Genomic DNA, 27,063 nt, shown 5'->3' with positions numbered 1-27,063 from the left:
ACATTCTGTCCACCGATTCTGAAGGCCCTGGAAATATGTAAAAGGTACTTCATAGGCGACTCCCTTCTCGTTCTGAGTAATTGGTAGCAAATAAAAGTTAACTTAAAAGCCTCCACTAGTTAATAGTAATTAAACCTCTGTGGTTTATCAAGTAAAATGATATAGTTGAATATTTAGAATAAGTTGCATCGTGCTTATATTTGATGAAGTACTTTCTATTGGTTAGACCCCAGATCATCTCGGGGTAAACAGACCTATGATCATCGATATTGTAGCCACCACCTTCCTGACTTTATTAAAGCATGTATGTGTGCATTATATACTGTGTCATTTGTGTCTCATTCACTAGAAAGTGTTTGGAAGGAGATTTGACTATTTGGCAGCTATATATATATATATTTACATTCCAAATGAAATAGTAACAGTGTAAAAGTCACCTCAGTTTACTCGTGAGGTTAATTTTTTTTTCCGCATTGAAAAACAGCAGCTATTGATAGTGAATCAAGCTAACGAGGATGCTTGCAGGTGATCACTTGAACATTTTTATAACGGCTCTGCGTATTTCTGTGAAAACCTGGCTGCTATTTCTAGCGGATCAAATGACTGCATAAATGTCGCTTTCGTTTTTTTTTACTTTTCTTTTAATGAAGGTTTCATTTGACAAGAGAAAGAGAGAAAGAGGGGGAGAAAGAGAGAACAAAAGTATTATTATCATTATTAGTTATGTTTTTGTGGGCCCAAAAGTGCGGATGTTCTCCACGAGGAGCCGCAACGATAGAGAGAAACGAAAAGGTATTTGGTGGTGGTAGTGGTGGAAATTTAAAGACAGCTGATTAACGTGATAATCCCTCAGAGTTTAAGGCAATTGTTATCAAATGACACTATGGCACAGTGGTTGCTGTACTGGGGTTTGAAACTTTGACCTCCACGAAAATACAAACTATATATTCTTATAAAACTGAAAAAAATGAAATTGATATTCAAACTATAAAACCTTGCTAGTTTGAGTTACTAAATGAAATGATATCCCATAAGTTAAAGTATTTACGTTTAAAAGACTAAAATAAACAACGGTTTCTATAGACTTTTCTTTATACTTTATGCACAATCTACAGCAAGGTATTCTTCGTATGTTCTAAATTGTTGCGTACAAAAGACAAAACCAAAACAATGGAGGGGTTGGGAATTAATACTCTGAATTCATCAAGCATAATACGTGCGATGCGAGAATACCCTGAATTTAAACACTTATCGCGGACTGAACTAATAGTGTTTTGCCGAGTTGCTAAATCGAGCTGTTAAGGCAACAAGGTTAGTAAAAGTTAAAAAAATAAATATAACGGTAGGTTCTTTAGAGCACGACTTACTAATTCAAATAGAATTAAATGAAATAAATGTAATTTCAGTTCACATAACTATATTTTCTTCCTCCTTGTGTCTCTTTTTCGGTTATATATATATATATATATATATATATATATATATATATATATATATATATATATATAAACCTCTGTGTGTATGTGCATGCATGTTTATATATATATATATATATATATATATATATAAACCTCTGTGTGTATGTGCATGCATGTTTATATATATATATATATATATATATATATATATATATATATATGTATATATTATATGAACTGTACTTAGCAATAGATATATAAATAAACTTTACACCAGGCGCAGAGAAGTCGGTGCCTTAAGGCCGCAAGCACCACTTGATAGTTTGAGTTACTCAATGTGAACTTGCAAAAGAAGTACAAAATTCGAATGAAAATCATTCACCAGTCTCTAGGAATGTACGTTTGATAATTTTGTTTTAAGACCTCTCATTTCAAATCACTGAGAATTTTATAGACTTGTATCTTCACTTGTAATTTTTATCTTCAACTTTTAAACTACTTACAATTGTGTTTAAACTTAGAAATGCCGAGAAATTTCCGAAAATAAAAAGTGCATTAAAAGAAATGTACATTGGGATAGTTATTCCGAAACTACAGTTTTAAAAAATTATGTTGTAGGAATAGCATATTTTATTCAATATTGTGTTCAGCAGTGTAAAATGCGTTTGAGATGCAGTCTTGTCAGATGGCAATTAACTTCAGTTTGACTTTCCAGCATAAAAGTTCCTCACCTTTACTCTATAGTATGTATTGAACACTACCTTCTTGCTTCGTTTACAGACCGTACCATTTGTATGCATGTGAGTGTGTAAAACGAACTGTCAAAGCGAAAGATAGAAGAATACTTGGCATTATTTGTTTCGGCTGTAGTTCAAAGAATGTCCGCGTTAACTTTACCTTTCATCCTCTCGGAAGTGAGAAAGAAAATAGTACCAGCTCAAGGTGATAGACATACTGAACTGTCAGAGTGCCGGACGATATAATTTACGGTATCAGTTCCACCACTTTGCTTTCTACGGAACGCCTGCAATGACATTTGTTTCAAGCTGTGTGTCCCTTGGATGACAACGGTTGCTTTTAGACAGGAGGTGCACATGTATGAGCAGCAGCTACTGTTCATTAATGAAAGTCTTCGTTCAAGCCTGCACTTTGGAGAGGACCATTCGAAATGGAAATTCAGGTGACTTACAAGATATGAGGAGGTGTCGAATGTATTACATGTTTTGGGTGCACAAAAGAGAGAAATAATGAAATAAGAATGTGTGCATTTTGTCATTGTATGGAGATTAGCATGAGTGTGGTGTATAACCATGTGGTAATTCCATGTTACATAACTGTGTGTAAACATGTACGGCGTGTCCTGTTAATTGAATAACATAAGATTGTATTGTGGGTGGGGCGGACGAAATATATCATCATTTGTTGTTTAGATCCTGGTCACCCTTCATCGAGCACATCGACCTAGGGTTAAATAACAAAAGCATTACAGTCATAACCATTCTGTCTTCATTTTTAGCAATATGCAGTCCTATGTTATCGAACATATCCTTTCTGTTCCCAAGCTGGTATATATTTATACCAGGTTTCTGAATATTTGGTTATGTCTAACAGTTGAACTATTTAGTAAAGGTTCTCTCGTCGATAATATTTAACATCCAGATATACTATCTCTAAATGTAATATAACTGTTACAGTTCTATAAAATGTAAGTTGCTTAGCTATCGATATATGAATAGAAAAGAAGATACTAATGTAAACACATGTGGCATGACTTCAATAACGGGAAATCACGCGTAAACAAACCACAACACTACAGAAATGTTGACGACTATGCATTACGACTTTATAAATATACAACATAATGACAAAACATGTTTGGCATTATATGTAACGATGAAAACAAATGTCGAATATGCGTGAATGTAATTTAAATGTGGTATCAAAGTTTCAATACCCAAACAAGCGACAATATTTCAACCGTAATATCTTATTTCAAAATTATATATGACAGAGAGAGAGAGAGAGAGAAACGAATGCATGGTGTAGAGAAATATGATAAGGTGTTCTCTTTGATGCTATAGTTTAATAATATTTCTTTTGTATAATATTGAAGAAATATTGAAAATGAAGCGCTGATGGTCAGGCGTTCCTTTTGCTTCAGGGTCTTAGCTTTATAACAGTTATTATACAGTACTTGTCTCTAATATATGTGTATCTTAGAAGATAAAGCAAAAAGTAAAGAAGTTAACATGTGATATATATGCCCCCACTGTTGTGAACATAAATAAAATTGGAATAAAGTAGGAACGGAAAAATATTTTGTTAACTCGGATTCTAGCTTACACTTTTATGCATAAATTGATTATAACTTTGTATGTAATAAATATTCCTCTCATTTTTTTTTTTTATTCATTAAAAGTTAGGGGAGGTATCTGTTGAAATGATAGAAATCAATCGGACATATTGCTAGCAGTTATAAAGATATAACCCAAAGAAATATAATACAAAAAAAAAAGGTAAAGAAAATGCTGGCACAAAATTTGAACTCCGAAGAAACTAAACGTAAATCTAACAGATGCTACTGCTTCAGCAGCCAATGCGCTTTCACAGAGTTTGCAATTAAATTGTTTACGAATATAATATTTAGGTACAAATTTATTACATCAAATAAATTAAAAAAAAGAAAACATGTAATAAAATAAAAGCAAGCAATATTTAATAAAAGAAAATTATATCAATTAAATCAATATTCTTAGTAATTTTTTGAAAAAGTTTGCTTTGTTTTATTTCTTCTTTCTTGTCTTTTTTTCTCTACTGATAAGCTTGATCGACTCACCTCTGATGTAGCACGTAGACGTTTGTTTTCTTGTCTCCATGACAACGCTGTAAAGCTCTCAAAGAAATTACCATCGGATTCCTGTACTCTGTAAGGGTTAAACATGTTTGCCATAAGATGTCACGAAGGCATTTGCCATGTCTTGGGAACAACAACAATAATAATAATGATAGTAATAATAATGATAATAATACAAACAACAACAATAACAATGTTAGTAATACTAATTCTGCTACCACTAACAACAATGACAATAACAGTAGCAGTTAGTAATGAAACACAACAGTAGCAAAAGGAAGGCAGAAAAATAAATATGGATCTCTTTGATGTTTATCCGACCAATTCTTTTAAAATGAGCTTAATTGTTTAATAAAAATAATAATGGTGATGATGATGATACTACTACGACCACCACCGCTACTACTACTACCGCTACTAAAAATGAAATACCTTTAATTATAAGTATAGTTGTTTTTTTTTATTTATGAACTTAACAAATAGTTGAAAAATATAATTATTATTATTATTGTTATTATTATTATAAGTATTAATTATTATTGCTGTTGTTGTTGTTGTCAATTTTGTTCTATATTACTGTTTGTAGTATTAACAAGCGTGTACATATATCCGTCCATGCTTTACTTGCGTCGGTTTTTGATCGTTATATAATTATACAATAATAATAAAATTTTCTTAAAAAATATATTTCTCTTTGACTTTGCATGCGGACACCTTATTTTAGAAACTGTATCACCACACTTCTTTGCTTTCAATTCTTTAAATATATAGAATATTATACAGAATGTGTATATATATATATATATATATATATATATATATATATATATATATATATATATATATATATAAAGACACACTTTGATGTCGTATGTATTGGTTTGCTCTTGCTCGTTGAATGTTTTCCTTTCGTGATATTTGTTATGTAAGTTTTTTTTTTGTTATGCTGTCTGAGCTTTGTATTATTTCTTTCCTTCTGTTATTTCTAGCAGTTTGTTATGAAAACTGTAAGCGAAGCTATGTTTGTCGTTAGCGCTTAGTTTACGGACATCAGACACATACACTATTGGTTGGCTGGTTGTTATGTTTGTAGATGCGCACGCCGTTCGCTCTCTCTCTCTTTCACACACTCTCTCTCTTTCTCTCTCTCTCATTTCTTTGTGTATCTGTCACCGTTTCTCTCCGTATATCTCTCTACCTCTAGCTTTCTTTTTCTTCTTTCTACCTTTATTTTCCTCCCCCTCTCTCTTCCATTATCCCTACATTTCTTCTTTACCTCCTTTATATTTACTTCTACACTTCTCTCACTCAGTCCGTATTTGTGTCTATCTGTCTCTAATATAGAGTGAGAGTCGATAGTAGATTTAAAAAATGGGAGGCGGTATCATAGGAGACAGGAGAGAGAAAGAGAGAGAGAGAGAGAGAGAGAGAGAGAGAGAGAGAGAGCGCATAAGAGTGTGTGAAAGAGTCGATAGATAACCAAGAATAATGTAGCGGTAGTAGTAATGGTAGTGATAGTAGTAGTATAAGCAGCAGTAGTAGCTGTATTAGTAGTAAAAGTATAGTCAATAGTAGTATGAAAGTGGAGGTAGAATGATTGATAGATAGATAGATGGAGAAAGAAAGAAAGACAGAAGGAAGGACGGAAAGAAATAACAACAGGAAGAAATGAAGAGGTGAAACAGATGGCTGAAGGAAAAAAAAAAACTAGCGGTGGATAATCAAATGAAAGATGACAGAATGCATGGTGTAGATAAGGTGAGAGAAACAGCTGTGTGGATAAGAAGGTGGAAAGTGAATTACAGAGAATCGGAGATGTGAAAGAAGAAATGAAGAGAAGAGTAAAAAAGTTGGGGAAGGAGAAGGCGAACGAAGAGAAGACAGAAGAATGTTGAGATTAAAGGAGGAGAATCGTGAACGATGGAGTGAGGGACTGGCGGGAAGAATGAGACAGGTAAATGAGAGAGGTAGAGTGAGTTACATAGAAGAGGAGAGAGAGAGAGAGAGAGAGAGAGAGAGAGAGAGGGAGCAACAATAGAAAGAGCGGGAAAAAGTAGGAAGGGAATGATAGATAGATAGATATAGAAACAGATTGTACAAGGTAGAGAGATAATGAAAGAAAAAGAATGGATTTAATTTAGGGATTAATAGAAACGTTTAGAAAAACGTGTATAAAGACTGACAGACAAACATACAAACACTTACAAACTACACACAAAGATTAATATATCGACGCATGGGACGAGAGAGAGAGAAAAAGATGGAGAGTAATACGGTGGCATAGGAATAGATAGATAGGTAGATAGACAGAGAAGCAGAGAGGGTGAAGAAACATAAGAAGAGAGTGAAACTGTGAAAGACAGACAATTCAAGTTACAACATACCAATGTAGGGCTCAGCACCCACAGGTGGTGGATGCAACTTAAATTACTACAACAAAACGAAATGTTTACGCAGGGGTTTAATATCTGCTGAGAGAGGCGTATCCCCGAGGGCGTGTCACTGTGCATGTGTGCGTGCATCCTTGGCACCACCAGAAGTGAGGTCTTGTTGCACCCCTCAATTACTCGACAGTGACATTTAATTACTAGTCAATCGAAATGGTGCGAGAAGTTACTAAAGCACCATCCTAAATTATCGTCCTATAGTGATTCATGTGTGCGAGAATATTCGATATGTTGTCGAGACTGAAACTCGCGAGATGGGACGTTATTAGTGTATCGCGGAGACGTGTAATCGCGTAAACGCGAAAACACCAAGCGCGAAAAGGAACAATAAGAGCTCGGCACACGAAGATTTCAGTTACGGAAGACTGCGCTGAATTGAGATTGCAAAAGGGGTGAAACGTTGGCATTCAACTGGCGAACGAGCGTAGTTAAAGATCACATTATAAGGTTTGTTGAACAGGCATTAAACTCATTTTCCCGTGACCAGACCCAACCACCTATCTGACCACTGACAGAAATTTCTCTATAAATAATAACTAACATTTAATGAAATTTTAAAATTTAATGTCAGTCACTCTCTTGATTCACACTCGTTCAGTGTGGCCAGCCGTGAATTTTCTAAGTAATGTGAAATGCGGCTTAGCTGTTGGCATAAGTACACACAACCTGAGAAATATTTTTGTGACATCTCGAGGGGGAATTTGCTGCTAGGAGAAAAATGGTGAAAACGACTCTTTATTCTGTAGTAGAGTCAACACTCATTGATACTGTTTGGGTGTGAGATCCATTCTGTTCTTCGAATTCGTGTTTGTAACTCGTGTATATAATTTAGGTCTCCTACCAGTATATTCGTTTATTAGAAATCAGTGTAAGCGCAGTATAAGTGAAAGGTTAAGAATTTTGCTTCGCAACAACGAGACCTAGTGTCCTATCCTACTGCGTTATATAGTGTGCAAGTGTCATTTTCTAAACATTTAGCCCCGAGTCTATCCATAGATTTGATGGAAACTAGGAGACGGAAAACTGTTTGGAAGCCCGCATATGTGGAAAACTGTTTGGAAGCCCGCATATGTATTGTAACAATGTCAACCTTGTTGCACATATTCTAACTAAAATTACCTGAAGGTATACGTGACTGTGAAATACTCAATCACGTACACGTTGATAGCCAGCGCTGGATGACGGATATCCATCATTATTACTAACCTATATACTACGTGATTTGTACCTATTTTTAAATGTATTTCTGTTTGCACATGGTTTAAAATTAGTATGTATATCAGCATTACTAGTTAGTGTTATTTGTCGTTTTGCCTGACTCTTGTCGATGGTGAAATAGTGCAGACTATTTTATAAATTCTTCCGTATTTTTAAATGTTATTGCTTACATGCAGACGATGTTCAGGAGAAGGAAGTACAAGAATCGAGATGACAACGAAGAAATGTTTGCGTCTAAGATCGAAAGAAACACAGTCAAGATAATCAATGAGGTGTTCATGGCAGCAAACACTGCTTGGATACACAGGGGGAATGCAATGTTCTCTAAAAATGGGGGACTGCAATGTTCTCTATAAATGGGGGAATGCAATGTTCTCTAAAAATGGGGGAATGCGAGTGCTCTTATATCATTCAAAACTGAATCATATAGTCCTCATTGCTCAAATAAAAACGAAGAGTGCAACACATATACAGGCAACTATCTGCACACGTGTACACATATAAACATAACAATCAATCAAAGTATAACATATCTTGATATTCACAATTCAATGTTCAATCTTCCTCTGCATTTTCATAAGTATCTATTGTCACATAAATGTTTATATAATAATTGTAGTTACATATTGGCAAATATTTACTTAGCAACAATATCTAGCAAGATGTTAGCAAAATTTAGTAGGATATTTGATGGGTTTCAATACGATATTTGGAACAAAAACTATAATAGAATATAGTAAACTTTAGTATTATTTTAGAATGTACAGAGAAAGTTCGCGAAAAGGTTTCCTGATAACTGTAGAGACTTTAGAGGAATTCATTGTCATTTTGAACAATTTCCACCAAAACCATACATTTAAAGTAGAGAAAAAAATCTATAAAATTGCTATTTACCGATATAATGGATGTAAAAATAATATTATGACAACAGATATAAGACACACATATGTATTAGAGCTTTAAATCTTGCCATCCCACAGTACATAAAATTAGTCAATGTCAAGCCAGAAAAACTTTAGTGTTGACGATGTGAGAAACAAAGACTGACAAAGCTGAAAGGATTTTAAAAGAAACGAAAATAGCCAACTGTACTAATACAAGAATGCTCCAGATCGTGCCAAACGAATAGATGTCCTGCAACACCGAGTAACCAAAGAGTGATTAACAAATCCTGTATTTAGTAAATCCCAAAAAGAAGAACAAACACAAATAAAAAACAACAACGCGAGGACGTGGTAGATGTAAAGTATTAGCAGACGGTTAGGGAAGGAAAGAAAGATGGTTAACGTTTCGAGTAGATTCTCTTCTTCGGAAACAGAAGAAAGTCCAATACAAGGGAAGACGATATATATATATATATATATATATATATATATATATATATACATTGTATTGTATCAACTCACCTGTTTTGACACAATACAATGTCTGCAAGTTGATGAATACCACCCCTATTTCCCTCCATTTTCTTATTGCTATATAAATTAATGGTAAACTATATTTTTACCCGCATCCATTGTTTGCACTTGGCAATACAAAGGAAAAACACTAGCGCAACAATAATAATTGGGTATTGTTCCGGTAGTACATTGGGCACATATTATACCTTACTGGGTTGGATTCACAACCCCTAACTTACTTGGATATATATATATATATATATATATATATATATATATATATATATATATATATATATATATATATATATATATATATATATATATATATATATATATATATATATATATATATATATATATATATATATATATATATAGGCGCAGGAATGGGTGTGTGGTAAGTAGCTTGCTTCCCAACCAAATGGTTCCGGGTTCAGTCCCACTGCGTGGCACCTTGGGTAAGTGTCTTCTACTTTAGCCTCGGGCCGACCAAAGCCTTGTGAGTGGATTTGGTAGACGGAAGCTATATATATATATATATATATATATATATATATGTATGTATATATTTGTGTGTGTGTGTTTGCCCCCCCCCCCCCCACAACATCGCTTGACAACCGATGCAGCTGTGTATACGTCCCCGTAACTTAGCGGTTCAGCAAGAGAGACCGATAGAATAAGTACTAGGCTTACAAAGTCCTGGAGTCGATTTGCTCGACTAAAGGCGGTGCTCCAGCATGGCCGCAGTCAAATGATTGAAACAAATAAAAGAATAAAACAATATATATATATATATATATATATATATATATATATATATATATATATATATATATATATATATGAAAGAAGGTTTGAAAATGCACTTATTTTTAAAATATTTATTTACTTAACCGGTTTCACTTTTTTAGAAAAAGATTATCAAAAGTCTCTAAGAATAATAAAAAATGTTAAAAAACAGTTTGAGTATTAAAATGCATATATACATTCTTTGATGATAAAATATATTTAAAGTATAAAGCTTTGTATGAACTTTGTAGTGTTACATACTGATTATCACACATTCTCTGATAATAAGATGAAGAAACGGTGTTTAAAAACGAACACCTTACAAGCAACCCATATCTTAAAAAAATACCTAAAATTCACACACCTCACCAGCAACAAAGAAAACATCAAACACGCACCACTCCGACTCCTGACAACAACAGTAACAGAACTTACAGACATTACTACAACCCTATCAAAAGAACCCAGGTACCCACCAACCCAAGACAGAACTTTACCAGACTCTATAGATCCCAGCCCACACTAGAACAGTTCCAAAATCGAAGGTCCCACCCATCACACAGGAGTTCACCCCCAAACCACGATTATAGATTCCAACCCAAACCGTTCCAAACTCGGAGACCCCATCCATCATATAGGAACTCACCTCTAAACCAAGATTGGAGGTTCCAACCCACTTTAAGGAACCAAACTTACACCCAGTACGAGCTACCCAGACCCCGAAATAACCAAAACGCCTTTAGCAGGCAACACATCAATGGGGGAAAACTCAGCACACACCAAAATACCGCAAACATAAGAACCCCCAGAAATCATTTTTTAGGCCAAGGCAACAGATCTCACGACACCAGATGGTACACACCAACCCTGAAAAACCAAAACTAGTGAATCTCTCAAGCCTAAACCTGTCGAACCAACAAATTAAAATCCTTTCAAAAGGATTAAAATTCACTCCAACTCCACAATACCCCAACTTGAGTGAAATACAGGATGATGTCTCCCACTTTTGTAGAAAATTACGCCTCACAGAGGAATTTTTTGACAAAGAAATCAATAACGACGAATCAATGGTTCGTAACAAGAGCAATTATAATCCCATAAAAGGTAAAAACAAAACATTGGACAAATTTTGTGAGTACATTTCGAACTTTCCTTATAATGAACTTCCACAACCTAAACCCAAACCCAACACCAGTAAAAACGAATGGAAAATCATCCATGAGTTACGAAACAATCATGACATCACAATCAAAGAAGCAGATAAGGGTAGCACTGTCGTCATTATGGATACAGAACAATACAAAAACTCTGTATCTCAAACTCTTACAAGACACTACATACTATGAAAGAGTAGTCAACTACCAACAAACAAGAACAATGACCAAATTAAACACACTCATTTGCCAACATCGAAATAACTTAACAACAAAGAAATGCGACTACCTAACAAACTTTAATTGCAAAACAAGCAACCTCTATGGACTTCCAAAAATCCACAAGAGCAAAACTATTTCTGAAGCTTGCAAAAAGTCCACTTCCACCTGCATCACTGTACCACATCCCACTGATCTCAAACTAAGACCAATTGCGGCAGGCCCAAACTGTGAAACACACAGATTAAGCAACTTTATCGATATCCTCCTGAAACCAATACTTCACCACATACCAAGTATTGTTAGAGACGACCTGGACCTACTAAATCATCTACCCAAACATACCGATAAAGACATTTTCATTGTTTCCTTTGATGTAATAAATCTTTACACTACGATTCCACATCAATATGGACTAGAAGCCATTAAATTCTGGCTAGAAAAATACCCCAATGAGATCCCAGAAAGAATAAAAAAAGAATTCATCATCGAGGGCCTTAAAACAATTTTTTGAATTTTAATGATAACACCTACAGACAGGTATCAGGGACTGCAATGGGGACTAAAGTTGCCCCTACATATGCAAACCCGGTGACGGCCTACTTAGAATTGCAGATCTACGACAAATCCAAAACTAGATATGGCCTGTCTTTCCACCAATACCTGTTGAAAAATTGGAAACGTTACTTGGATGATTGCCTCATCCTATAGTCCCACACACTCGACCAACTCTTTGACTTCAAAACCCTAATTAACAGTGGAATACAGTCAAGACCAACTTCCTTTTCTTGACATTCTCATTATAAAAATAGGTACCAGCATTGAGACTGATATTCATTACAAACCGACTGATTTCAAGCAATACCTTCTGTTCACCTCCAATCACCCAAAACATACAAAGACAAACATTCCCTACAACCTTGCGAGAAGAATTTGCACAATTGTCTCTAATTATAGAACTCTAAAATAAAGACTCGAAGAACTAAAGGCAATTCTTCTCGAAAGACATTACCCAGCATCATTAGTTGACAATGGAATAGAACGGGCCAAGACAATTGCTACCCATGACCTGCGAAAACCGAAACACATACACGGCACGTTAAATAGTCTCCCGTATCTCTCAACACACAATCCAAGAAATGCAGAAGCTTACACAATAATATACAAAAACATCCCACTACTGAATCAAGACCCACGTCTAAAAAGAGTACTCGCAACCCATAAAATAATAAAAAGCGAAAGACAACCCAAATCCCTAAAAAACCTACTCACGAATGCAAAATTGCCCAACACAAGCCCACCAACTACCGTAAAAAAATGTGGTCGTTCCAACTGCAGGACTTGCATCCACCTCATGGAAGGAACAACATACAGATTCCAGTCGGGACACACTTTTGTCATAAAAAATAACTTCACCTGCGCATCAAAAAATTTACTTTATGCCATAAGGTGTGAAGGGTGCCACAAAGAATACATAGGGCAAACGAGCCTGACTCTCAGAGAAAGGATGACAGTCCACCGCCAACAATTGAGGGATCCCACCACAAGACAGATACCACTCAGTGGGCACTTAGATCTCTGTGCACAAAACAAGTCCCCCAAATTCCTAGTTTTCCCATTATACCAATGCTCAGACAACACCACTGACCAAACACGAATAAATAGGGAAAATAATCTTATTCAAAAATACAGACCACAGCTCAACATACTCTAACATAAGCCCCCTCCCCAGGTGCACGCCCAAATCAAAGACACACAGATACGCAAAATCACACACACACCAATACAATGCAAACCTCCGACACGAACACACTTACACACATATATACACACACACACAATCACAATATCTCCACACTAGAGCACAAACCCACATACATTTCAAGAATAAACACATGCATATATACACTTACAATACAATTGTAGCAACCACAACCAACACTCATACACACATATGTAAACAGGTACATGCACACACCTACACACCACTTCGGCAACCACAAATCATATTCACACACGCATATTTGCATACATATGTACACACACATACAAACACGATACGCCTGTTCCCCAGTAAAAATGTCACACACACACTCAAAAGAAAAAAACACACAATACAATCCCAACAATCACAACAAACACTCACAAGCACACATGTACAGAAGCATGCACACACAATGACACACTTCCCCGACAAATACAAGCCACATAGACGCACTCACACAAACACGTCCACACGTATACACACCCATACTGTACTAACAATACAAACAAAACTAATCACTCACAATTACAGCGCACACACACATGTACACATATACACCAGGAAACTACACAAACCATACCCACATACACACACATACAAACGCATACCCAGTACCAACATACACGGAACACACATGCACACACATACACATCACCTGGATAAACCCAACGTACAAGGACACTTAATAAATACAACACACACATACATGCTCACACACACATGCACCCTCATGCACACACATACAGTTGCTCCCTCACACACACACGCACCACAATGACAATTCAAACACAAACATACTTAGAGACACACACAAACTCACGTACACACACATAACACCCCCACCAACACACAACACAAATAGACATACGCACACATACAGACATACACATACATATGAACCATCACGCACACATACGGTTGCTTACACACACACACACCACAAGAGTATTTAAAACAACACACTCACTCAGACAGAGAGACACACACACACACACACGTACACCCACACTCCCACACTCACACTCCCACACTCTCCCACACACACACAAATGCACACATACATACACACACAGACGCACACATATGTACACACCCTCACACATACATACGGTTGCTCTCTCTCACACACACACACACCACAAGGACGATTAAAACAACACATACATACTCAGAAAAATAGATATACGCACAGTCTCACGTACACACACCTAACATCCCCACCGACACAAAAAACACACAAACACACACACACACATACACACGCACTCACAAACGCACTCACGCACACACACATGCGCACACACAACACCCTAACAAATATTAATCACACACATACACACTCACACAAACGTGCACACACATACACACACCATCCTACCATAGATAAAACACACACATACTCATATACACATGCCACACACGCACACATACAGACATACACATGCATATGAACCATCACACACATACGTTTGCTTACACACACTCACACACACCACAAGGATATTTAAAACAACACACCCACTCCCACACTCACCCAAAACACTCCCACAGATGCACACATACATACACACACAAACGTACACACCCTCACACATACATACGGTTGCTCTCACACACACACACCACAAGGACGATCAAAACAACACATACATACTCAGACAAAGAGATATACGCACATTCTCACGTACACACACCTAACATCCCCACCGACACAAAAAACACTCAAACACACACTCATATACACATTCCACAATAAACTCTGGGACCAATCAAAACGGCACACACACACACACGGACACAAACACACATATATACACACACACACATAGAGATGTGCACAAAACCAGTCAACCATGACAGACTAAGTCACAGACCAACCAAAAATAAAAAAATCCTTTTTAACTCTTCTTCCCTCCCACCCCAGCTAGCCAGTCATACTGTCTCTTAAGACAGCAAAACATTCCCTCAATATACACAAGAGAAAAAAGCCAGGTCAGTTCCTCCCCAACTTTATTCGATTATCAAAGAATATGTATATGTATTTTTCCATATATGTATTTTCAAACCTTCTTTCATATATATTTCCACTCGTACGGTATTCCACAACTTTACTTTATTATATATATATATATATATATATATATATATATATATATATATATATATATATATATATATATATATAAGAATATATATATATATATACAGAGTTTACCTGACAGTAAACCAGAGCTATTATCCAATATAGCATATAGAAGACTGTTCATCGCTATTTTCCTATGTAAGTGGCGGTAATTTCGCATTGCATCTCGGTAAATATGCTTTTTTTCTCAGAATAAATGGAGCACTGAATATATTCTGGTAAAATATTTAAATTCAATAATAGGACGAATTCTTTTACAAGAATTTATCAAGTAGCTAGCGTGAAAAAACCTCATAAGTGAAAAAATCCATAATTTATTCCCGAAATATATATTTATATTTACATAAGGGCATTACTATATAATAACACCTCACACTATGAAGGACTCTAAGGTCATACTACCATAAAAAGCACATTTTTACCGAATGCGAGGAAATGCTACTTGATAAATTCTTGTAAAAGAATTCGTCCTATTATTGAATTTAAATATTTTACCAGAATATATTCAGTGCTGAATTTATTCTGAGAAAAAAGCATATTTACCGAGATGCAATTCGAAATTCCCGCCACTTACATAGGAAAATAGCGATGAACAGTCTTCTATATGCTATATTGGATACACGGTGTTCGGTTAGTATTTTGATTCTCTGTTTACTTCTATTTTTCTTGACCATATTATACTGACGAGTAGAGGTTGTATAATACTACAATAACTATGAAATCATGACCTATAATTTAGTCTGTTTTAACGGGGTTGACTTTGAGAGTTGCATTTCCTCGCATTCGGTAAAAATGTGCATTTTATGGTAGTCTGACCTTAGAGTCCCTCATAGCGTGAGGCGTTATTATATAGTGATGCCCTTATATAAATATAAATATATATTTCGGGAATAAATTATGGATTTTTTTCCCTTATGAGGTTTTTTCACGCTAGCTACTTGATAAATTCTTGTAAAAGAATTCGTCCTATATATATATATATATATATATATAATTCTTTTATTCTTTTATTTGTTTCAGTCATGTGACTGCGGCCATACTGGAGCACCGCCATTATATGCATATATATATATATATATATATATATTCTTTTACTCAGAGAACTTTAGCTATTGGACGATCCCTTTTGTCGACCTGCACAGTAATGGAGACGTAAACAAGCCAACACAAGCTGTCTAGCGTTGCTGGAGAACAAACATACACACACCACACACATCTGGCTCCTTTCGGTTTTAGTTTCTAATCCATTCACAACGCTTTGCTCGGTCCCGGGTTATAAATGAAAACTACTACACACCCTATATTCAAAACAAATATCTTACATTAAAACAGTACATTTGATGTTCGTAACGAACAAAACCTGAGCTGATAGAAGTAGAGATGTCCCTTTCACAGATTCTAAGGAAATTGTGCTGATTTCTGCAAGTTTACCATTAACTATGAAATGTTGTACATCATTTTCCAGATGTGCGAGGTAAAGTCCTTCCAAGCCACTCACTTATTCTATTTTAATTTTTTAATGAATATTTCTCCTATTTTCTCCGTTGTAACTACAAGAGCCCATGATTCTGCAAAATACTTGCACAAATAATATTTTATTTTATATCTCTGTTTAACTCTTACCTTAACCATAAACCCTAAATCCTATACGTAATCCTAAACGCTATCCTTAACCATAAACTGTATCTCCATAAATTAAGTCCTAATCCTGATATTTAGTATCTTTTCAATATTCATTATTCTTTCAGTATTTAGTATCTTTTCAATTAAGTCGTAATCCTAATATTTAATATCTTTTCAATCGCTAATGTGCTGAAAATATAATCCAAAACATCGTATGTTGAAATAAGTAAAAAATGAGACCAATGTTTGTGTGTTTTTATTTCAGAACTTCGCAGAAAAATATATACCCTTTGTAAAGTTCTAATTTAATGAAATGCAACAAGAGTTGTAGTTGAAAATTCATATCTTAAAGTTGCAAAAGACAAACATTACAAAAGAAAAAAAAATTATAAAGATATTGTAGCCTATAGACTTGAAATTTATCGTTACCTGCTAGTTTTAACTCAAATCACAGAAAACAAAAAATACACGGACGACATATAAACTGAATGTCTATGCAGAATACAACTGGAAGTAATTGTTTTAGCCATCTACCTAATCAGACGTATATCTGTATAATTTCATACATGCATAAATGTTTTAAAGAAGCAAGAAATATTTTTATAGGACACTGCATATGTGATTGTTATACAAACAAAAGCGGAATGAAACGAATTGAATACTTCTTATTCTAAAAGACTACTGTTTTTCTTTTACGATCAATTGTGTTTAAATAAGATTATTCTGACGTCCAACAAAATTAATTTTCCTGTATAGAAAAATACATATTCATCATTACAAAAACAATTTTATATATTTTTATACACTTATACACATACAAAAATAGGCAGTGAATAAATAATACGAATGGTTCTAATATTTTTATCTACACTCCCACCACTTAAACATAAACATTTCCATTTTTTCTTCAGTATTACAAACATAATTTCGTTTTATAGTAAATATGTATTTTTCATTATTACAAAATATAAAATTTTTAAGCACTCAGAAAATATCACATAGCCTATGAACTTATGCTTCAAAATTTCAAATATTTACGCACAAAAATGTGCCTTGAAATTTGGAACAAACATAGGCATAAGTTTATGGTTAAGGACGTCATTTCAGAAATCAGCCTGGGGTTCAGTTCCACTTTGTATCACTTTAAGCAAAATTTATTCCGCTAAACGTCCAAGTTTACGGATTTGGGGTCATCGCTTTTACGTGTTTAGTCGTTATATTCACTGGTGCTCTTAAGCCAGGTTCTTATTGTGGGACTTCTGATTTATAGGGATCTAAAAGAACCGACATAGATTGTCAAATGCAACCAGCCAAATACAATAACAAATTTACTCTTACACTTGTACGCACGTGTGATTACGAGCGTATGTGCAACTTAATGTTTGCCTCTGATTATCACTTGACATTCGATAATTTTTGTGCACTCTTCTGTAACTTAAATTTTCGGTGGAAAGGCACCGATAATATGGGTACCAACGTTTTGAATATTGCACACACGCATATACATTTGATTGGTATATAGACAGAGAAATAGATATGCTATAATGTGCTTTGAATTATATTTGCGTTGAGCATTTATTCACAAATGCGGTTACTTTAAAAATATTGATTCTTTAGTGAAATTGAGCCATACATATGAAGAAAAAATAACAACAAAAAAAAACTATAGATCGTCATTGTTTACTTAAAGTTAGGTTTCCATTCCGACAAATCTACCTCTGATTTTTTACACAAAAATCAGTGAGACCTAACTGTCGCAAAGCACGTTGGAAAGCGAAACAGTGTTTTCATGCAATTTCAAATCATAAAATTTTAGATCACAAAACGAGATATTTGAAAATGCATCAACAACGAAAGTATTGATCACTTTGTAAAACGCAACTAATAACAGTATTATTGAGGCATGTTATAAAACTTTTTTATCTTCTGATAGCAAAAACTAGACTGAATTACCTTTTCTAAGCGCAGTTCTGGAGAAGGAGGACAAAATTGTCAAAGACATGCCACCGATTAACAATACTGTTTGTGGAAGAATAGAAGAAGAGGAGTAGAGATGCTGAAGCAAATTCACAATACAGATGCAGGAATCTACAGTTAGAGACAGTGAGTCGATTGCTGGCATATGTGAGATATATTGATCATGAAGGATTGTTTGAGGAAATGTTTTGCAAATCATTAGACAACATCACTACTACCATTGATGTTCACAATAATGTAAAACCTATTTGGATGTCAATAAACTAATAGAAAACATTGTGTCTTGTGCAGCAGATAATATCTGTTCTAACGGGCAAAAAACATGGCTGTTTAAAAATGATGAAAGACGACAATTCAGAAATACTGTTTCTGCACAGCTTTATTCACAGCAAAAAAAAAATCTCAGTCGCCAAAAGCGTTTCACAAATTCTAAATGAAATATTGAAGTCCGTAAAAGAAAGTATCATCAGTATCATGGATAATGATAAATGCGAGCGTCTCTGTAAATAAAGACTTTCGAGAAGATAAAACAGCAGACGACACTACAGTAAGGTGGCTGTTGTCGGATAACTGTCTGAAAAGTTTCATGGAACCGCTTGATAAACTCAATGCCGTTTTAAAGGACAAACCGAAAGGAATATTATGTTATATGTAGGTGGCAAACCTTTGTCAGTTTTAGAACTTCTTTTGCAAGAAATTTTATTTTAGACCATTTCTTGAAGTCAACAAGGCTAAAGCCTATAAACACACTCTGTTTATAGTACACCGTTTTTTAGTTATATTTGTGAGTTATATTAGCAGATTTTGCTGCAAAACTGAATACATGAAGTAATCAGCTTGAAGATAAATATAATTTGCGTTGCTTCAACGATAAAATTATTTAGTTTCGTTACGTTTCTCGAGTTATGTCAAGCGAATATTACAGCCAGAATACATAACCCGCTCTACTGAATAAATAAAATGAAATAAAATATGCTATATTTTGTCATTTTGCGTAATTTGTAAATAGTTGCCCTCACACTTTACTCTTAGATTTTCTGTTTCGGTCATAGCGTAGCTAAAGAGAATTGCTTGAAATAAGAATTCTTTTACAAATAAAAAGAACCATGATAGAGCCGTGTGATAAGACCAACATTGAATGCTTAAATTTAAGCCGTTTGGCGTGAGACTTAATGTTACTGTTTCCTTCTTCACGTTTAATATGAGGTGTTCTTATCTTGTTGCTGTAAGTGATTCACTACAGAAGGGAAACGAAGAATGCGATTGGATATCAGAATATCTGCTATCAAAATTACTTGTCATAAAATTAAAACACAAAAATGTCATTAACTTGTGATGATCAAGACTTTGAACTTGTATAATTACCTTTCATTGGGAAGATTTATCAATATTATTGATTAAATACATTTTTGTAAATTTATACTTGTAAATTTTTGACTGAAAACCTATTTCAATGAGATAAGATAGTTACCCTCCCCAATTTTAATTTCTTTTACTGTTCATATCTAATAAAACGCACATCTAAGGTACTCATTGTTCGAAATATAGAATTTTAAATTATTGAAACGAAATTTGTTTTTATTTAATAGGGGAAATGTAAAATTTGTTTGAAAGTGTATTTAATAATTACAAGGCAATAATTACTGATCAGTGAAATAGACAGAAATAAACAGACAAATCGCTCAGGCAGATAAATAAATAGTGAGACGGAGAGAGGGAATGTGTGTATGAGTACGAGGGAGAGATAGCTAGAGAGAGAGAGAGAGAGAGAGAGAGAGCGATTACGTTCATAGAGAAAAAGACGTATAGCATGACATATCGAATAGATAGGACCATTGGCATCTGACGTGAAAGAAAGGTTGATATTGAAACAGTTGAGACAAATATAGACACAGAGAAAAAGAGGAGACGAAAGAAGCAAAATGTTATATAGATGTACGGGGAGACATTGAGAAAAGAGGTAGACATAGCGATAGAACCGCTGAGACACATAGACAACCAGTCAGCTCAAAAAGGAACGCATGGGCAGGTAGACACGTGAACAGTCAGAAATACACACGTTAAAATAATTGAGAAAGAGAAAAAGATAGAGGGAAAGTGAAACAGAATGAGAGGAGGACAAAGGCGAGAGGGAAACAAAAGGAAGAGAGGAAAGGAGTTACTAAGAGAGAAATAGGGAAGATTAAGACAAAATGAGTGAAAAATGAGAAAAAATGTGTATAAAATAAGGATTATATGAAGTGGTGTGAAAGAAATGTAGAAAATGAATAAAGGAGAAAGAGAAAAGAGAGAGAACTGGAGAAAGAAAAGAGAGAGAAATGAAGCAAGAGATAGCGGCACAAACGCGAGAGAATTCTTGAGTGAGAGGAATGAGTGCAAAATGAGTGAAGGAGTAGTGTTATAAATATGAATGAAACAATTTATTTTGAAGTAGCATCAGTAAATGTTTATGTATCCGGTACACAATAATGTGTCTTTGTGATTATTCCTGAGTACAAACGTGTATACATGTAACTAAATAAACGTGTGTTGTATATTTAAAGGAGCGTATATACTCATGTTAATCGTATATGTTAATATGCAAGTTATACGAGTGAATGTACACATGTATGTGTGTATGTTTGTTTGTTTTTGTTTTTTTTTCAAGTGTGTACATTGTGGTTGTTGCTGCATGTATTTATTTAAGAATTTATAAAAGCTAGTTCAGATGCAAATATTGAATGAATTACCTGTTTGTATGCAATTGAATGAATTACCTGCTTGTACGTCAGTGCTTACGTATATATGCCTGTAATACGAATCTAAATGCAGAAGAGTGTGTGCGTGCGTATGTATATATGAAAAGCTATGTATAGAATGATATATATATATATATATGTGTGTGTGTGTGTGTGTTTATGTTTGGATATATACACACATAGATCTATAAATATATACATGCACACATACACACACACACACACATATATATACGTTTATGTAAATATATATATATATATACATAACATATACAGTAAATGGAATATAGCTATGCACACACGTGTGTATATATATATATATATATATATATATATATATACACACCCTTATGCATGCACGCATATTTCAGTGCATCTATCTGACTCAAGCAGATGTTACTATAAATTTGTAACTGAATTCCCATAGATGAGAGTGTGCATCAGAGATTTCCCATGTATTTTCGTTTGATGCATGTTTTTGTGTTTCCTTTTTCTAGTTCGTATGAGTGTAAATACGCATAATTATACACACACACTATATATATATATATATATATATATATATATATATTCACGCATGTGTGCATGCATGTCCATACACGAGGCCATCTGCATGCACACGTGCACATTTGCGTGCTCCTGAATGGCTGTGGATACAACTGTATATATATGTGGGCAAATATGTGTATGTCCTTGCATGTACGTTATACAAAAGCTCTTATCCTTTAGAAATTATGAATTTGAGTATGAGCCAATGTGTATTGTTGTGCACATGTTTATGCATCAAACAGATTGTTTGTGTACATTAGCTTGTGTGCATGCGCGCGTATGTGGGGGGAATGCTTCTTGTTATGTGAAATACCTGAGGAGAATATGAAGTCAACATGTGATAGCATATGTTTATATAAGTGAATGGGGGAGAGAAGACAAGGATACAAATATGTAGAGATACAGATGGAGAAAATGTGGAAAATTGTGTGTGTAAGAGAGTGAGAGAGAAAGAGAGTAAATACAAAACAGGAACCCGTAGAAGGTAAATAACAGAACAATTACGAGAGAGAAAGATGGATTATAAGATAAAGAGAGTCAGAATGAGAGTAAGAAAGAATGAGAAATTGAGGCAGAGACAGAAATAAGCGTATACTGTTGAAAGAGGATGGCGAAAAAGACAGAAGAATGAGTTAAATGCGAGATAAAAAAAAAAGAAAAGATGTTAGGGAGTGACGAATATTGGGATTGAGAGAGAGAGGGTAACCATTAAGCGAGAGTGAATGGAGTACTTAAAAAAAGATAGATGAAAGATTAAAATTTGGGTGTTGTAGCTGTTAAAAGAAGAATTAACGTAAGAGCGAAACGCAAAGAATTTAAGATGTACAGAGTCGGAATGAGTACGTTGTAGAAAGAAAGGGCGATGAAAAAAGAAAAGAATGCGAAAGAAAAGAGTTGGACATAGAAATAGGGAATGAAATGGTGTAGAGGAAAAAACAAAAATGAAAAGGCGGCATATAAAGAGGGGAAAATTCTGGAGGAAAATATCCTATAGATAACGTACAAATAGAAATGGGAGAGAAGGAAGCAAAAACCGAATACAGGGCGGCGAAGCAAAGGGAAGAGTAAGAGAGAAGAAGCTGTAGAGATATAATATGAACAAGAAGTACGTAGAGTGAGCGAGTTAACAATATTGTATGAGAGTGAAGGACGTAGAGATAGAGAATATAAGAGAAGAATGTAGAATGAAAGGACATTAAAATATAAAATGAGAGATACGGAGATAGAATTACTGAACGAGAGGGGAAGACGTAGCATTATAGACTTGGGCAGAGAGAGAGAGTAAGAGAGAGAGATTGAGTGAGATAGAGAGAACTATCATAAGAAATGAAATTGACACAAAACAAAGATAATTGGCGTCGAGCACGTAAAATGAGACAATGGGAGACAGATCCAAATGGGAGACAGATCCAAATGGGAAGGATGATGTAAAAAGGGAATGCCACAGTATGCCGTAGGAAGGTAAAAAAGATGGCTATTTAAAAATGAATGTAGCGACAGAGAGAAGAGACAATGGTTTAAACATTGTGCGAATTCGTGAGAGAATAAGAAATTGGAAAAGTCATAGTATCGATGATATTCGACAGTTTGTTTTGTGTAGTACGTTTCAAAAACAGACGTCGTCAAAATTGATAACGCTGTTCAGTAATATGGAACAAAAACCAAGAGGTTTTCTTTTAAGCAGGGTAATAATGAGTCCTAGTCTCACCAATAACATGACTCATTTACTCACTGTCCCATCACGAATTTCTCGATAATGCTTCAACAGCTTTCCAGTGTTTTGGCGAACAGAAGTACTTAAGTTTTTACCAAAAAATAATTTAAGTCACTTCGGCTAAATTTTCAGGGATTGGGTCTGGTCGATTTCTTGTACCCCAGGGATCAGTTGACGTTTATTTCATTGACCACGAGGGATGAAAGGCAGAGTCGACCACGATGTAATTTAAACTCAGAGCGTAAAGAGTTGGAAGAAATACCGCTGAGCATTTTGCCTCTCGTGATGACGATTCTACCAGCTTGCTGTCTTAATAATAATGGTTCTTATTTTGGCACAAGGTCCATCAAATCTGAAGGAAGGAAGTAAATCGATGACGGACTCTTTTGCAACCTCGCCGTCGTAAACAGTAAATTCATGATCAGGATAAATTATCCATACATTGCACAAAAATACGTTACTGGCCAGCCATGAGACTCGAACTCACATCTCTGTGATTACGCGTCAAGTGTTATTTGACGTGTAATCACAGAGATGGGAATTCGAGTCTCATGGCTGGCCAGTAACGTATTTTTGTGCAATGTATGGATAATTTATCCTGATCACGGTATATATAGCATTATCAAGCGTTTGAGAAATAAATTTATTTCTGTATCTTACAATACATCTCAACGCTTGTAAACACTTTGTTTGTTTACTTTCATAATAAATTCATGTATAGCAGATGTGGTCGTAAACGCAAGTAATACTGTATAAATTACGAGCCCTTAAAAAAAATAAAACAGTTCAGCATGATGATAAAGAATGCAAAAACAATATGCTATAAATTAGATTCCAATACTCTGGAAATGCCCATATTTGACAGGTATTTCTTCCTGTCCTTAACAACTTCTGATGTACATGCATAAATCGAACCTGAACGGGTCAGTAGAAGCCACGACTTTGGCCACCACCACTGAGCATTTATAGGAACATTTACATGTGAAATGTCGATGAGAAATGTCTAATATAGGTATCATTTTAACGTAACTAAGATGCTTTACATACTCCTGCCAATCCAGTTTTAATTCATTCGAAAAACATCTAGACTACTCATATGTTTACACACCTGTTATGAAAAAATAACGACGTCAAATTACGAAGGAACTTTAGCATACAGGCCATATATCACATAATATGTCGGATGACATCTTTCATAACAAGAAAATGAAAATAGTCTCTATTAATAATAATCGATACAGTAATAACAAATAATGATAATGTTGTGCAGAATTGTGCTGAAAAGGTAAGGAATTATTCTGACCTAGCTATTGAATTAAAACTATTATGGTAGTTAAGATATATCACCGTTATCTCTTCTGTAATAGCGACAACTACATTGATAGACAACTACTTCCGTAAAGACAGCGATAGATTCTATTTATGGATATATATATAAACACTTGAAAATAGCCAAGTTCGAGAAAATAGGCAAGCTGGTGCCGGTAAATATTGCTAGTACAGATTCCTGAAACATTTTAAAGCTTGGTAACTTTTAGGTATTCCAAATTTTTTATGAAAGAAAATAAACTCTTTATGTATATTACAAACTACTGAATAATAATTATTTCCAATAGAGGCTGAAAGCCTGGAATTTTGAGAGGAGAATGTTACTTGAAACAATCAATTCAGCTCTTGGTAACAAATATAGTTTCAAAACATATTTCAAGCTATTGTTGATTGAGACCTGAACTGATTCAATTAATTAATCGGAATAGTTCTGATCAGCATTTCCCCTGTAATTAGCAATAAAGCGGACATTAAATGATCAGTCTCATAATAACTTTCAAGACAATTTCAAGATCATGATCTCGTGACACTGAGTTTTCTGATTGGTTCATCAACACCTACAAACTAATAAATATTCTAAGTTAGGACAGCATAACCCTTATGAGTATACATACATCGAGAATAATACGCACTTTCTAGTACTAAAAAATGCATGTTAGGAGAAATAATAGTGATTTGAAAGTGATGTAAGGCTTTTAGTTTGAAGGCGTGAGAAATTCTGCAAGCACTGTTTGGATAAAATAACTAAATTGAAAGACTTATTATTAAAATAAACAGGAAGCCACCTAAAATTAGGTTTTGCTTCACTACCAGGATTGTTTCTAATGCTTGAACTCAAATACCCTCACAAATATAATGACAGGTTTTGCTTCAACGAAATATCACACAAAACCTAGTATGACCTAGTATATACACATATATGTATCTACATATACACATATATGTATATATATATATATATATATATATATATATATATATATACACACATGTATATACAGATATATATACACATATATATGTATATACATATATTTATTTATATGTATATATGTTTATATATACATATGTAAGAATGGTATATATATATACATGTATATATGTGTATATATGTGTATGTAATACATATACATGTATATATGCATTTATATATACATATATATATGCATTTATATATACATATATATATGCATTTATATATATATATATATATATATATATACACATGCATATATATATACACATGCATATATATATATATATATATACACATGCATATATATATATATATATATACACATGCATATATATATATATATATATATACACATGCATATATATATATATATATACACATGCATATATATATATATATACACATGCATATATATATATATATATACACATGCATATATATATATATATACACATGCATATATATATATACACATGCATATATATATATATATACACATGCATATATATATATATGTATATATATATATATATATACACATGCATATATATATATATATATATATATATATATACACATGCATATATATATATATATATATATATATATATACACATGCATATATATATATATATACACATGCATATATATATATATATACACATGCATATATATATATATATATATATATATATACACACATGCATATATATATATATATATATATATATATATATACACATGCAT

The 27,063-nt window shown here is 34.1% G+C and overlaps 1 protein-coding gene across 3 annotated transcripts in view; it reads right to left on the bottom strand.

The window, feature by feature from the left end:
* LOC106870527 (BAI1-associated protein 3) overlaps nucleotides 1-27,063 on the bottom strand; it is a 1,021,331-nt gene that overhangs the window by 435,739 nt on the left and 558,529 nt on the right. For all 3 annotated transcript variants that reach the window (XM_052968680.2, XM_089354166.1, XM_052968681.2), the window contains one exon: nucleotides 4,255-4,342. In XM_052968680.2, the coding sequence (XP_052824640.1) occupies nucleotides 4,255-4,342 (88 nt within the window). The remainder of the gene's footprint in view (nucleotides 1-4,254; nucleotides 4,343-27,063) is intronic.

The sequence above is a fragment of the Octopus bimaculoides genome, chromosome 6 (assembly GCF_046866305.1).
Source record: "Octopus bimaculoides isolate indiv1 chromosome 6, ASM4686630v1, whole genome shotgun sequence".
NCBI classification, from domain to species: domain Eukaryota; kingdom Metazoa; phylum Mollusca; class Cephalopoda; order Octopoda; family Octopodidae; genus Octopus; species Octopus bimaculoides.
This window is presented reverse-complemented; position numbering and strand designations above follow the sequence as displayed.